Source organism: Urtica dioica, chromosome 10 (assembly GCF_054948205.1).
Source record: "Urtica dioica subsp. dioica isolate 48M chromosome 10, U.dioica_male_clone48M_v1_H2, whole genome shotgun sequence".
Classification (NCBI taxonomy): domain Eukaryota; kingdom Viridiplantae; phylum Streptophyta; class Magnoliopsida; order Rosales; family Urticaceae; genus Urtica; species Urtica dioica.
This window is the reverse complement of record NC_142765.1, coordinates 10,043,083-10,057,609: the sequence shown is the minus strand read 5'-3', so window position 1 is coordinate 10,057,609 and position 14,527 is coordinate 10,043,083. Positions and strand designations below refer to the sequence as shown.

Here is a 14,527-nt window from a genome sequence, read left to right as displayed (position 1 = left end):
GGTTAGTAAAAACTAGTTTTACTTAAAAAGAAAATTTTTTAAATTCCGCCGCTTAACGAAGCGTTAAACTTTTTCTCAAACCCTAGATCGATTCCAACAGCAATTACAAGCAAGAGTCTTCATGAGACTTTATTACATCAAATGTTCAAAATAAAGACTACAACTCTTCTTGTGGGCACCATTGACAACATCGTCCAACACGACGGGAACGAGGTCGTCCGGTGTCTCCACCTTCCGACGCTCGACATCGTCCATCTGGTCCAGTTCTCCGAAGGTGCCCCATTTCTCTATCTGGCATGGGAGCTTGTCCCCGAGCTGGAAGATGGTGCTCATCATCTTTCCTTTTCCTTTCCCGTCCACGCCTTGGATGTAGCACATCCTTGCCATTGATTGGTCTCCCAACATTACGGCAATCCCCTTCTCGGTCGGGAACTTCATCATCAGATGATATGTGGACGTTATGGCCTTCAACCGATTGAGAGTCGGGCGGCCGATGATGATATTGTACGCCGAGGGCTGGTCCACAACCAGGAACGACACGATGTGGGTGACCTCGATCCCGCCCGGTGTCTCGAAGGTGACCGGGAGGTCGATAGTGCCCTCCGTCATGACCCTCTTCCCGGAGAAGCCGAAGAGCGGGGTCGAGATCCGTGTCAGTCTCATTCCGGATAGTTTCATCCTGTCCAGCGCCGACTTGAAGATTATGTCGGCGGAGCTGCCATTGTCGATTAAGATTCTCCCGCGAGGTTGTTGGCGACCGGGGCCGAGACGACTATCGCGTCATTGTGTGGGTGGAGAACTCGCACCACCTCTTGGCCGGTGAAGAACATGGACTCGAACGGGGCCGGGGGAGGATCCTCGAACGTGTAGTTAATGTAGTGCGCTATTTTCCCTTGGGAAACTTCTCGCACGTACTTCTTCCTTTGCGTGCTCGAGTCTACGAACTCCGGGCCGCCCATGATTGACGTGCAATTGTGAGCTCTCCGGTTCTTCGATTGCAGCTCGGTCCGTAACGGTTACCGTCGTCGGGCCTTTCCTTTCTTGCCGCGAACGCTCTCCGTGCGCCGCGGCCGTCCCAATCGTCCTAAGGACGTACTCTTTCAGCTTCCCATCTTGAATCAGGGCCTCAATCTGACGTTTGAGCTGGTAACATTCGGACGTCAGATGCCCATGGTCTTGGTGGTACTCACAGAACTTGCTTCGATCTCGCTTCACGGGATCCTTTGTGAATGGAGCGGGGCTTCCCAGCTTGTCACGATGCAGAGCTAGGATTCGCTCTTGCGGAATGTTCAGGGGGGTAAACGACGAAAACTTTCGAAAGCTATCGACGTGCGGAGGACTTGGTCCAGGGAGGGAGCGACCGTTAGGGGCCTGCCCTCCCTTGTTCCTCCTCTTTCGAGGGTCGGGACGATCTCCGTCTTGATCATCGCCGCGACGACTGTTCTGTCCCCCCGTCTTCCGGCCGTCTCGGCCATCGAGGTAGTCCTCGATCCCCATGTATGTGCGGGCTCTCGACATTAGCTCCGCCATGTCCCGCGGGACCTTTCCAACAATAGACTTGAGGTAGTCGCTCGTGCGAGCTCCCTCGGTGATCGCCGTGATGGCGTCCTTGTCGTCGAACCCTTCGACCTTATGAGACTCCTCGGTGAAGCGAGCGAGGTATTGTCTCAAGGTTTCGTCTCTCCCCTGCCGGATAGACAGGAGGTAGGTCTTCAACTTCTTTTGCGCCACGATAGTGGCGAAACGAGCAAGGAAGGCTTCTCGCAGAGCCCGGAAGGATGAGATGCTCCCCGGTCTCAAACTCCGGAACCATTCAAACCCGGACCCCGTGAGGGTCAGGCTGAAGGCTTGACACAGGGTGGCATCTGTCTATCCCTGCATTGTCATCCACGTCTCGTAGTGCTGGATGTGGAAGTTCGGATCCGTCCGCCCGTCGTAGGGAGGCATGGACGGTAGCTTGAAATTTCCCACGCAAGGCTGCGCGAGGATTTCAACGGCGAAGGGAGAGTATGACTCCTCGATCCCTCCATAGGGCCTTTGCCTCCATGACTCCCTCATCTCGAAGATTTGATTATGGAGGCTCTGAATCATCGTCACCATGTCGAGCCCGTTCGCAGGGCTGACCGCCGGGACTGCGGGAGTCGCCTGTTGGCGCTCGTTGGACGCTTGGTCCCCAGCGTTGGCTTGAGGTCGGCGAAGAGTCGTGGCGGGGAGTGCGTCCCTCCGAGAGTTGAACCTTTGGCGGAGATCCTCCCCTCGGGAGTTTCTCTGCGCCGTCAGGCGCTCTCTAAGGTCCACGCTCGGTGCTTGGAGGGGCGAGGTCGCCCTCGGCCGGATTGTTTGGCGAGCGCTTCGGCTATCGGCCCCATCGTCTACTACGGCCGCTCTCTCCTTGGCGAGGGGCCGTGTCCGGCCACCTCTTGAGACCGAGGGGGCGAGTCCCCGGGAGTGTGACCGTGTCTGTTGTCGCGTCGGGTGCGACGGTCCAGCCAAAGCGCCGTTCGACCTCTCGGGCCGTGAATGGGCGAGGCTTGGAGTTGCCTCGTCGGTCCTCGACTCCCCCACATAGTCGGGGTCGGAGTCGTCTCGGGCGAACCTATCCTCGATGTCGTAGCCGAGGAGGTTGGTGATGAGTGTGCCATCGACGCCGGGACGGTCTAGGAGCTCCGCGAGCCTCCGAGCCGTGTCCTCTCGGAGCGCGGCCTCGAGGTCGTTCACCGGGTCTTGGGGCTGGCTCTCATTATCACGAGGTTGCCCTTCAAGACGGTGCGCGAGGCTTCGGAGACCGTACCTCGAGCTCGTCGCTCGAGTGCCTGCGGAGGTAGCGGAGATGTGACTCATCTTTCGAGAGTCGTAGATGTTGTAAGTGAGAGGAATGGAAGGGAGAGTGTTTCTCGGGAGATGCCCTCCTTCTAGCGCCAAAATGTTGCCGCTCGTTTTCGGACAACGATTTAGGAACCGGAAGTGGTTAGGCCCAAGGCCGGACCAAGTGGCCTCGCTTCAGTTCGAGCGTGTCGGACTTGGTATCCCAAGTCGTCCCCTAGTTGTTGGTGGTGTCTATCTCATCCGAACACCTGAAAAGATAAGAAAAGAGGTGTGAACTACAAAGGGGAAACGAGGGGTTGTCTCTGTTTACCTCTCTGACGCTCAACATTAGTAGGATTAAGGTGGATATAGAGAGTTTAGGTGTTTAGAGGCCGAGACTTGAGAGAAACGAGCGAGTTACGAGTTCGACAGCGTTTCGGTACTCAAATTCGGATTACCTGAATCGAGGGGTCGAGCCTCATATTTATAGGCGACTTAGGGACGTTTCGGGGGGTCCCTAGGCCGAGCGTCGGCTCTGAGCCGGCCGTTGGCCGAGCGCCGGCTCTGAGCCGACCGTTGGTCGAGCGCCGGCTCTGAGCCGGCCGTTGGCCGAGCGCCGGCTCTGAGTTGGCCGTTGGCCGAGCGCCGGCTCTGAGTCGGCCATTGGTCGAGCGCCGGCTCTGGGCCGGCCGTGCGTCGGGGAGTCCTAGGACGGCCGCTATCGCGGCCGTTGCCGCTTCACTGGGCCAGGACGGACCGGTAACAGCTTGCTCGAAGAGTTCACCTCATTTTGCGCTCACGCGGGCGAACCCTCGTGGCAAGCTTCAATCCGAGATCTGGCCGCGGCAATGGCGTCAGCAGAGGGTTGTGCCCTAGGCAATCTCGCGTGCGAATGCTCTCGATCCATGGTATCTGTCATGAAAGAAATCGAATGGTCAAAGCGAGATAATAAACACAAACAATAAGTAGTGCGATAGCATGAAAATATTTGATACCCCCCCCCCCCAATCGAGAGAAGGGGTAGAAGAACCCCCCGCGTCAGACTTGGGGCCCGATAGGGCCTCGTCACCAAGGAGAGAACAACAGGGCGCCTCTTTGTTAGGCACGAACCACCCAGTGGTCACCATTAGATCCGGGGACTCGAAGAGCGACCCATGTCGTCTCGAGTTCGAGACAGCTCCAATCACGAGCGCGAGCTCGGATTTCTCAATGTCGCAATCGGCCGGGAAGTCAGCCACGAGCCTGAAGACAAGAGGTGCCGCCCCAAAGGCAGATTCAGACACCCACACCCAAGGTTATCGGTGCTTCGAGGATACCCTGGTGAGAATGGCAAGACGCTTGCGATGCTGAACCTTGAAGAAGCCTAGTTTCTTGAGGACACCATGAACGGACACAAAGTTTCGAATGTTGTCGACCATCACGGCCCTCTTCTTTGCTCTATAGAGCATCACGTGACACGCGACTACCACATAGTAGAAAGATGGAGACATCTGAGACGCGTAAACATTCAATCGAACTAGAATATCGTGGATCACAGGGTGAAAGGGCAACCGTAGACCCCCGCGAAGACTCGCCTCATGGACGGCAGCATACCCCTTTCGTGGGCGAGTCGGGAGATCATTAGGCAACGGCCGCAATAACTCTCACGACCCGCGACCTCTCATCGGCGGTTCACAGGCCGCGACTGTGGATTACGTCATAAGTCTCAACATCAATATATATATAACAATATATCTCATATCAATAGAATCAGAATTAAATAACCATAATACTCATAATGCTTGATTAAACATATTACGATGATATATAAGTGTTATAAGTGGTTATACAAAAAGCTGGATAAATTTTTCGCGTTTTAAAGTTTAGGAATTAGAGCCTTATAGCGACTCTTATTTATACACAAGCTCCCGAATTTTAAGTATATATACAAGGGATAGTATGGGGATCATAGTTTACGGAAGGGGTTCAACAAAATATAGATATTATTCTAGAAGGGTTTGAACCCGGGTGAGTTCCCATTAGCCCAAAGGTCAAGAGATACACGTCTGGTCTTCATCTTCGACTTCCTTGCTCGCATCGGCGCCTTGCCCTTCTCTACATTACCAAGGGTCATAAAACTATGAGTCGATTGACTCAGTAAGTGGGAGTCTAACCTAGAAAATAAAGCGACTAATGCCATGTGATAACATGTGACGTGCAAACAAGAACATAAGAATGCAAGGATGCAAATCTAACAAGTTCTAAAGCATGACTGATGCGCGCATACTCTAACTAATACTTGTCGTCTTTAAGGTTACACACATCCCCCGCTATAACCTCTAGAACGATAAGAGACCAGCCTTAGACTTCGAGCAGCAGTCGTCCGGCGGCCTAAGAGTTTTAACGTCTGTCTGGGATCCACTAATGGTACCACTTCATTCGACATCGGCGCAACCCCCAGGCCCACATAGCCCATCAAGGTGAATTCTTCAGGCCTTCATGGTCTGGCAACAAAGTCGAGTATGACTCTTGGTCGACTCCCCGAGATATGAGTACTCAGCGCCATCCCCCAGGCCCTCATAGCCCGTCAGGGTTCATTTCCTTTTGGTACCATCGGCACATCAATTCTTTAGGGTTCGGGTACTCTGCAGCACTCAGAGTACACACATATGCTACTTACAGGAGAGCGACTCGGGTTAAATCTCGAAAGAATTATCATTTCCCTTTTATGCTCGTTAGTGTTTTAAGTTGAAGACTCGGGATATGACTCAAGGTACTTCTACCCTCGGCTCGAATCCGAGAGTCCAACATGCTCTCATGTCACCTCCGATCTAACTACAACAAAGTAGCAACGTCGCTGGTTCAAGTTAGCATTTGAACCTATGGGTATAAACCCAACTAAATTTTCCAACAAGAGTGGCTGAAGCCTTAATCTTTGGTGTTTGTGTCTTTTAAGGCTTTTCCTACTCTTTTTTATTATTAACACGTAAATGCACGTAAACATGATTATTCCATTGGTAAGTAGTTGACTAATGTCTCCACACTTACCTAGAATAGCTCGACGGAAAGTTCGACGACTTCCAGCGATGTCTTGATTTTCACGCTCTCCGTGATACTTGACACTTGTCAAAACTTCAAAATAACTAGCATCCGAGGATGGAAGTCCGTTAGCTATTGGATTCGAGATTACTTGAAAAAGATAGGGTTCGGTGTCGGGATTTAATTCGAGTCGGTTTGGTATTCAAGAATTTACTTTATTATTCTCCGGTTTTTCGGAAGTTAAACTTAGTCAAGACTATTATCCTTTCGTATCGAGAATGATACAAAATAAAATTCAATAATAATTATGAGTCTTAATAACTTAATTAATCTGAAATTAAACCGAGAATTCCAAAATGAATAATTAAATTAAATTCTCGAAAGTTATTAAATAAATAATCATAAATTATTTATTTAAACAAATGAAATACATGGCAATAACCAACTGTGAGTATTTAAACGCTATAAGAGATTTAAAAAACTCACGAGTTAATCGAGTTTTAATTTTGATAACTCTTTCTTGAAAACTTCAAAAATCCGGCTTCGTCACCTTCGACTCGTCCGGTTCCCGCTCGTCCGCCCAAATCTGTCATCAAACCGCGGAAATCCGACATCGATTTAATTCCTTAAATCCAAACTCTTATCAATTTCCAAAATTCCAAATCCGACATCTCGACTCCAAAACCCGAGCCCAACCAAGTCAACAACCAAACACGAATCCAAACTAACTTGTCACAAAATTCGTAACCTTGTCATTAAATCCACATTTCAAATTCAATTCTCAAATCACCCACTCAAAACCATTTCCAACTTAATTCCTCAAATCAATTCTCACGTCTCAAATTTACGAAAAATCCGAGATATGATAAAACTTTCCGATTCAAATCCACAACCATAACGTTTCACAATCCAAATCAGCAACACCCACATTAAACCACCAAAACTCAAGTCCAATTTTTTTTTCTTTCAAATCTCTATTCTCATATCAAACCAATAAGAACCATAAATCCGGGCTACACGGCCGCAACACCAATTCAGAATAACTCAACATCACAAAATAGCCAAAGCAAATCACCTAGTCAAACAAGTTTCACGGCCAAACAATCATACACGGCCAAGCAACAAATCCAAACCAAACAATTTCAACATCCAAGCTTCACACAAACAGCTTACATATCCTATCAAATACCCCGAAAAACACACGGCCAATATAAGCAAACCAAGCTCACGATCAAGTGACCAAAATCAACTAAATCGTCCAAAAATTTAACCCAGCCAAGAAATCTGAAATCAAAGGACAAATTCAAGTCATAACCATCAATAATCGAGCTCCAACATCATTTAAACACAGCCAAATCCACTGATGCCAACCCGGAACCAAAACCCCTAAATCAATTTCATGAAACCCTAATTTCCAATTCGGGTCAAGGAAATTTACCTTGTTTCTCGAGGAATTGGACTCTCCGGCGTGCTCTCTCTCGATTCCCAGTGTCCTTCCTTGGTCGGTGGCCTTGGGTGAGCTCGCGGCAGCCGTTCTCCTCGCCGGAGCGCGCGCGCGCGGTCACTGTGAGACGCGCGGAAGACAAGGCGACGAAGGCGAGGAAGAAGAAGAGAGGAAGTAGAAGATGTTGAAGAGAGATGGTGATGATGATGGCCGAGCGAGCTAGCTTGGATGAGATTAAATTTTTTTTTTCTTTGTTACTCTTTGCAGGTGGCTCGCGCGAGAGAAGGAGGAGAAGAGAAGAAAGAAGAAGAAAGAAAGAGAAAGAGGGGGTGAGGTGGCAGCGTGAGATAGGAGAAAAAGATGAGGATAAGAACGCCACGTGGCAGCCTCCCATTGAGCCACACATCTCCTGAAACCACCCCTCAAAAATCTTATTCTTTCACTCTTGTCCCTCAATTTGGTGCACTTAAGTCCTTTCCAAATAAATCCTCTCAAACTCGTCCTTAATTAATAAAAAAATAATAATCTTGAAGAATAATCGAGAATTTCTTATTAATTCCCGTTATCTTAAATATATTTAAGGGATTTCGGAATTTATTTTCACTCTTGACATTTTAAGTCTCCGAGTACGTTCCGAATAAATTTTATTCGGCAACAATATCTAGTTTGCTCGAATATCCTTATTCCGAAATTTCATCGACCTTAAATATATTTATGATTATTATTTTTTTCCAAGATATTTAAAATTTAAGGACTCTCATGTGCAACAAGAATTTGATTCAAAATAAAACTCGTTTATTTTATTCAAATTCACAAGTTATGCGTTACAAAAGTTTGTATATTATAATCCCTACCCACTTAAAAGAGTTTCGTCCTCGAAACTTAGAACAAGGCAGGGTATTTCTTTTGCATTTCGCTTTCAAGCTCCCAAGTAGCTTCTTCTGCGGAGTGTTTCTTCCATAGTACTTTGACTAGAGGTATAGTCTTATTCCTCAAGACTTTCTCTTTGCGATCTAGGATTGCAACAGCTGGTTCTTCATATCTGATGTCAGGAGAAATCTCAACCTCTTGATCTTGAAGTACATGTGAAGGATCAGACATGTATTTCCGCAACATCGATACGTGAAACGCATCATGAAGGTTGGATATAGACGGCGGTAGGGATAGGCGATACGTTGCCTTGCCTACTCATTCCAGAATCTCAAAAGGTCCAAAATATCTCGGGCTGAGCTTTCCTTTCTTCCCGAATCTCATGACACCACGCATCGGGGAAACTTTCAAAAAGACTTTCTCTCCTGCCTCAAACTCTAGAGGTCTTCTACGCTTATCTGGGTAGCTCTTCTGATGACTCTGTGCTGTCTTCATCCGGGCTTGAATTTTCTTGATCGCTTCAGTGGTCTGCTCGAGCAATTCACTGATGAACTCGCTCTCACCAGCTTCATCCTAATGAACTGGAGAATGACACTTTCGCCCATAAAGAGCTTCGTAGGGTGCCATCCCAATCGTCGCTTGGTAACTATTATTGTACGAGAACTCTACCAAGGGAAGATAACGACTCCACGAGCCATGGAATTCCAAAACACACGCTCGGAGCATATCTTCTAACACTTGGATCGTGCGTTCACTTGGGTCATCGGTTTGGGGATGAAATGCAGTGCTGAATTTCAGTCGCGTCCCCAAATGTTGTTGTACCCTCTTCCAAAATTTGGACGTAAAACGAGCATCACGGTCAGAGACGATTGAGCTATGAACTCCATGTAGACGAACAATCTCTTTTATGTAGAGTTCAGCGAGCTTATCCACAGTTTGAGTGGTCTTGATGGGCAGAAAATGAGCTGATTTGGTCAATTTGTCGACAATGACCCAGACTCAGTCGTGACCAGCTGTGGTTTTTGGCAAACCTGACAGGAATCCATCGTTATCTGTTCCCACTTCCACTGTGGAATCTCAAGTGGTTGCAACAGTCCAGCTGGTTTTTGATGCTCTGCCTTAACTTATTGACAAGTTAGGCACTTCTGAACAAACTCAGCTACATCTCTTGATACATCATTGTCACACCTGGATGTATCGAATATGGTGTCCCGTGAGCTTCTACCATCAACTGCTTTCTGACTTCCTCGTTGGATGGTACACAAACTCTTCCGTTGCACCTTAGAACCTCGTTCTCATCCAACTTGAAGTCACCCTCTTTACCGTTTTAAGCCTCAAACATCTTCCCAAGAAGATATTCGTCTGCGTACTGACCATCTTTGATGTGTTCCAGCAACATCGGACGTACGCTAACAGCAGCTAATCTCCCAGTGATCAACTGAAGTTTTAGCTGCTGGACATCGTCCTTCAGTTGAAGAGATGTTTCAACCAAACTTGCTAAGGATGCTACAGATTTGCGGCTAAGTGCATCTGCGTCTTTATTTGCCTTACCAGGATGATAATGCAAATCAAAGTCATAGTCATTCAGGAGTTCCATCCAACGTCCTTGGATATTTAACTACTTCTGAGTGAAGAGATACTTTAACGTTTTGTGGTCTGTAGAGATGTCACAATGGACTCCGTACAGGTAGTGTCGCCATATCTTGAATGCAAACACTACAGCAGCAAGCTCTAGCTCATGGGTAGGATACCTGGTCTTGTAATCCTTCAGCTGTCGCGAGGCATAAGCAATGACCTTCCCATGTTGCATCAAAACAGCGCCCAAACCTTGCTTAGACACGTCGCAGTAAATAGCGAATCCATCAACTCCTTGTGGAATGGTGAGCGCGGTTGTCAGCCTGTTCTTCAGCTCTTGAAAGCTCTTCTCACAGGTCTTGGTCCAAAGGAACTTCTGTCCTTTACGGGTTGGTTGATTTAGGGGCATGGCCAACTTAGAGAATCCTTCCAGAAACTTCCTATAGTATCCAGCAAGACCCAAGAAACTCCTTATTTCAGTGACTGTCTTTGGCTGACTCCACTGCCTCACGGCTTCCTCTTTAGCAGGATCTACCATGATACCAGCGCGACTGACAACATGGCCAAGGAATAGTACACGCTCCAGCCAAAATTCACAATTCGAGAACTTAGCGTATAGTTGCTTTTCCCTCAGCCTGCTTAGCGCTAGCTCCAGATGCTGCTCATGCTCTTCATTAGTTTTCGAGTAGATTAGAATGTCGTCGATGAACACGATCACGAACTTATCCAGAAAGTCCTCAAATACTCGGTTAATCAAGTTCATGAACGCTGCCGGCGTGTTAGTCAATCCAAAATTGGTCGCATATAAATACAAGGGTCTAACCCTCAACTCAGGTAATCCAAAATTGAGTACTGAAACGCTGTCGAACTCATACTTCAGTCGTTTCTCTCAAGCTTCGACCCACCTTAACATAAAACTCCTCTTAATCACCTCAATCCTACTAATGTTGAGCGTCGGAGAGGTAAATAGAGGCAACCCCTATGTTTCCCTTTGATAGCCTCTCGTTACCTTGCGTTTCAAGTACAACGACGGGCGCAATCACCATCATTGCTAGAGAAGAGTTGGGATACTAAGTCTTCTCGACGCTCGAACCCCGGACGCGACCACTTGGTACAGCCTTGGGTCAAACCGTTGCGGGTCTTAAATCGTTGTCCGAAAATGAGCGACAACAGACTCAATATACTTTCAGTATTTTAATTTTCTCCTAGAATTAGCATTAATCTAGGTGATCCACTCGAATTAACTAAATCATATCAAAAACTCGAATGTTACTAAGCTACCCTTTAAAAAAGTTAAGTTTCAATATAGCTTAGTGATTAGGAATTCGTGACATTCTAGTCTTGATTATCCTAATATTATTCATTCACGGAAAAGCTTCCAGCAAGGAGGGAATACATCGTTTTTTAATAACCCCCAAGCTTAGCCTCTTATCGGCTAAGTGACAAAGCTCTCCGATCCGTTCAGCTCATTTATTAAAACTATCATACTCCAATTAGATAATTTAATTTAATAAATGAAAGTCCATGATAAGCACAACCCACGAAAAATAATTTCTAAGTTATAGCTAACAAGCATGGCATAAGCAATTAAATAAACAAGCACGAGCAAGCAAGTATGGTTTGATTCGGTTTGATCATTTCCTATTTGATTCTTTAATAAATACTAACGAGATGAACCTAATCACATTAGTTCATGGATTCATATTGAGCACATTCATATGTCTCATTTGAAAAATAAATCAATCTAAAAAATTATTTGTTTTTCTTAGTTTTTCCCAAAAATAATTTATTGAATAAGGCCCATTCAAATGTCCTTTAGAAAAATAAATCGGTATCAAAATCAATTATTTTTCAATTGTTTAAATGAAACTTATTAGAGCCCAGCCCATATAATTATTTCAAATAAAACTAAAAAAAAACTAATTTTTCTGTAAAAATAAAAAAAAATCGGTTGGGCCTTAGGCCCACCGGGCTAATGGGCTGTGATCTGATCAAATCGTTGAGCCCACTTGCCAAGGTAGGGCTCAACAAGTTAGCTTGGACCACGACCCATGAGGGCATCATGGCCGAGAGGTTATAATGCTAGGGGTGGGCATTTTTACAAGATTGTAAAAAAATTGCATCTCCTCGTCAAAGCATCATAATCCTTCCGTCGTGGTGGCTCTCCTTCGGACCATCATGTCTTCTCGTAGTGGGTAAACGTCTCGCCGAATTTCGTGACCATCGGATTACAACAAGTATAATAATGAAAATTATAAAAATAAAAAATAAAAAATAAAAAAAACTATACCCTTTGAATTTCGGGTTTAACAAAAAAATCTAGAAAAGCGAGAATCAAAAAATCTACGATCAACCGACAAATTACAATTCACATAATCATATATTAAATTGTATGAATTTCATATCACAATATAAATCCATTCAAACCATATAAAAAAATGTAATTACCAGAACGAATCAATTAAATAGCGCAAATCAATTAGCATTTATACCACATGCTGGTGATTATTGCACCTCAAACAACCATTCAAATACGGAAAAAATTAATTACGCTATCGTAAACTAATTAAAACATGGTTATTAATTAAACAAGATCTAGATTTACGTTATTTGATGAGAGCAAACGCAATATGTCAGCAACCGATAAATTTAATGACAAGTTCAGAAGACTTACAAATTTGGGCTCACAAACCGAACCTTCAAGCTTTCACAATCCGTCTTCAATCTATAAAAGACTCCTCACGATCAGACCTTCGAGATGACTTTGAAACTCTCGTATTCCTTCTCGTCGTGTTGATGACACCGCAGTCTTCCGAAACGTAATCTTCTAGGAAGATAAGACTAATTAGTGGGCAACGATTCTTGATCTCACTTAGATTGAAAAGAGGTGTTTCAGATATTTCTCTCTTATTTCTAAGAATGGAATTGAAGCAACTCCGAGGGGAAGAGGAAGGAAGAGAATCGGCCACACCAAGAGGGGAGGGTTGGCCGATTCTTTCTGTAGCAAAATTAGGTAAAAAAAACTGATTATTTTTGCTTCTCATGAACCCCATATTTATAGTAGTTAAAATGAGAAATTCTAGAATATATTATTTCCTTTTATTGTGTTCGCACTAGTGGATGTAATCTAGGCCCTTTGATCTCATCTCATGAATCATACTTTTTCTCTCATCCATAAGATCAGTATCTAGGATTTATTTTATATGATAATATAAGGAGAGAATATAGGACAATAACTAATTTCCTATATTTTCTCTCCTTTATTTAGGAACAAATAAATAGAATAAACTGGTATAAAACCAGTATCAAAAATCACCCACCTCCTGGTAGGGAGGTGGCGAATTTTTTCTTCATCACAAGGCCCGGCCCAAAAATCCAAAATTATTTATTTACTTGATCCAACAATAAATAAATACATTATCAATTGATTATTTACTTGATCCAACAATAAATAAACAATATTCCACTATAAATAGTTATTTAATTCCACAAATACCAGTTTTTCATAATTAATGTTGTCAATCACAATTACAGCAAGTAAGACTATAACAATGAAACCATTATTATATGAACGTTCTTATCCGCCTTTATCGAAGCCAAATCGGGGACTATGGACCTAGTCTTTGAAGCTTAACAAACTCGATCGAAAAACGAAACAGTCCTTTCTCTTTTTCGTATCATTTTATCTAATCTTGGTCAGTACTCCACCGTGTAAACCAAGACAAAACTCTCCCGTAATATTATAATTAAATTTACTCATCGTGACGAGTGTCCACTTATTTAGTCAGTACGTGATCATGATCCTCCAAGTTCAACTCGTATCGAGATAGGTCAATTTGCTCCGTTATACCTTTCTCGTTACATATATACCCTAAGCACAGTTGCTTCTCCAGTGAAAGATTCTTCCGAACGTATGCCAACTTCGGAAGTGCTAGCAATCTATTGGTTATGGAATCAACCCTTAGGTGAGAGAACATTTACTTTCTTTTAGGAAGGCTGGATTCCGTATATGTAAATCAAAATCTTCTACGATCATGTCCCGACTTCCCATAACACCTATTTAGTCAGAGTTTCATTAGCTTTTAAAGTGGTTAATCAAAGAACCCGGTAACATGTCCTAGAAGTCCATGATTACTTCAGGATTTAGATCAAGCGTCATTGTGACCATCATAAGCGACCTCGGCTAGTGCATCGTAACGTTCCTTAAACGACACATCTACCCAAACCAAAGTCTTTCCGAGTCGTACACTTACCAAAAGTGTAGAATGCTCCCACTGAGTGATCAACCTCCACTTATGTTCTATATATATGACTTTAGATAAGGCTTTCCAGACGCATATCAGTCGACCTTGTTTTAGTTCACCGCCCGAACTCGGATGCCCAACATGCGACTCAGTTTGATATGGAGACTACGGATTATAGTTGTTATTGATTCTAAATTTTATCAGACCTCAACCCACTAATCATATTATATTAATAAAGTAACTTCATATCTTATTTAGTAAGGGAAACTTCATCATGATGTGGTAAGTAGAAGTGATGGCTTTCAAACGGTTCAAGGTGGGGCGGCCGATGATAACGTTGTAAGCGAAGGGTTGGTCCACTATCATGAATTGTACAATGTAGGTGACTTCGATCCCTCTAGGAGTCTCGAAAGTAACGGGGAGGTCGATGGTCCCCTCGGTCATGACTCTCTCCGCGGAGAAGCCGAAGAGTGCAGTAGGTTTTATATTATTTTAAATATTACCCATGATCATTAATTTGATTCCTATATTATAATATTACCACAGTAGGTTTTATATTATAGTAAAATTT

The 14,527-nt window shown here is 44.8% G+C and overlaps 1 protein-coding gene across 1 annotated transcript; it reads right to left on the bottom strand.

Annotated features, from left to right (window-relative positions):
- Positions 1–8,455: 8,455 nt before the first annotated feature.
- LOC149383396 (uncharacterized) lies at positions 8,456–9,734 on the bottom strand. Its single transcript, XM_089627774.1, has 4 exons — positions 9,512–9,734; positions 9,326–9,454; positions 8,960–9,102; positions 8,456–8,710 (listed from the first exon to the last, which is right to left on the bottom strand). The coding sequence occupies exons 1-4, from the start codon at positions 9,732–9,734 to the stop codon at positions 8,456–8,458; spliced, it is 750 nt and encodes a 249-aa protein (XP_089483900.1).
- Between the last annotated feature and the right edge of the window lie 4,793 nt (positions 9,735–14,527).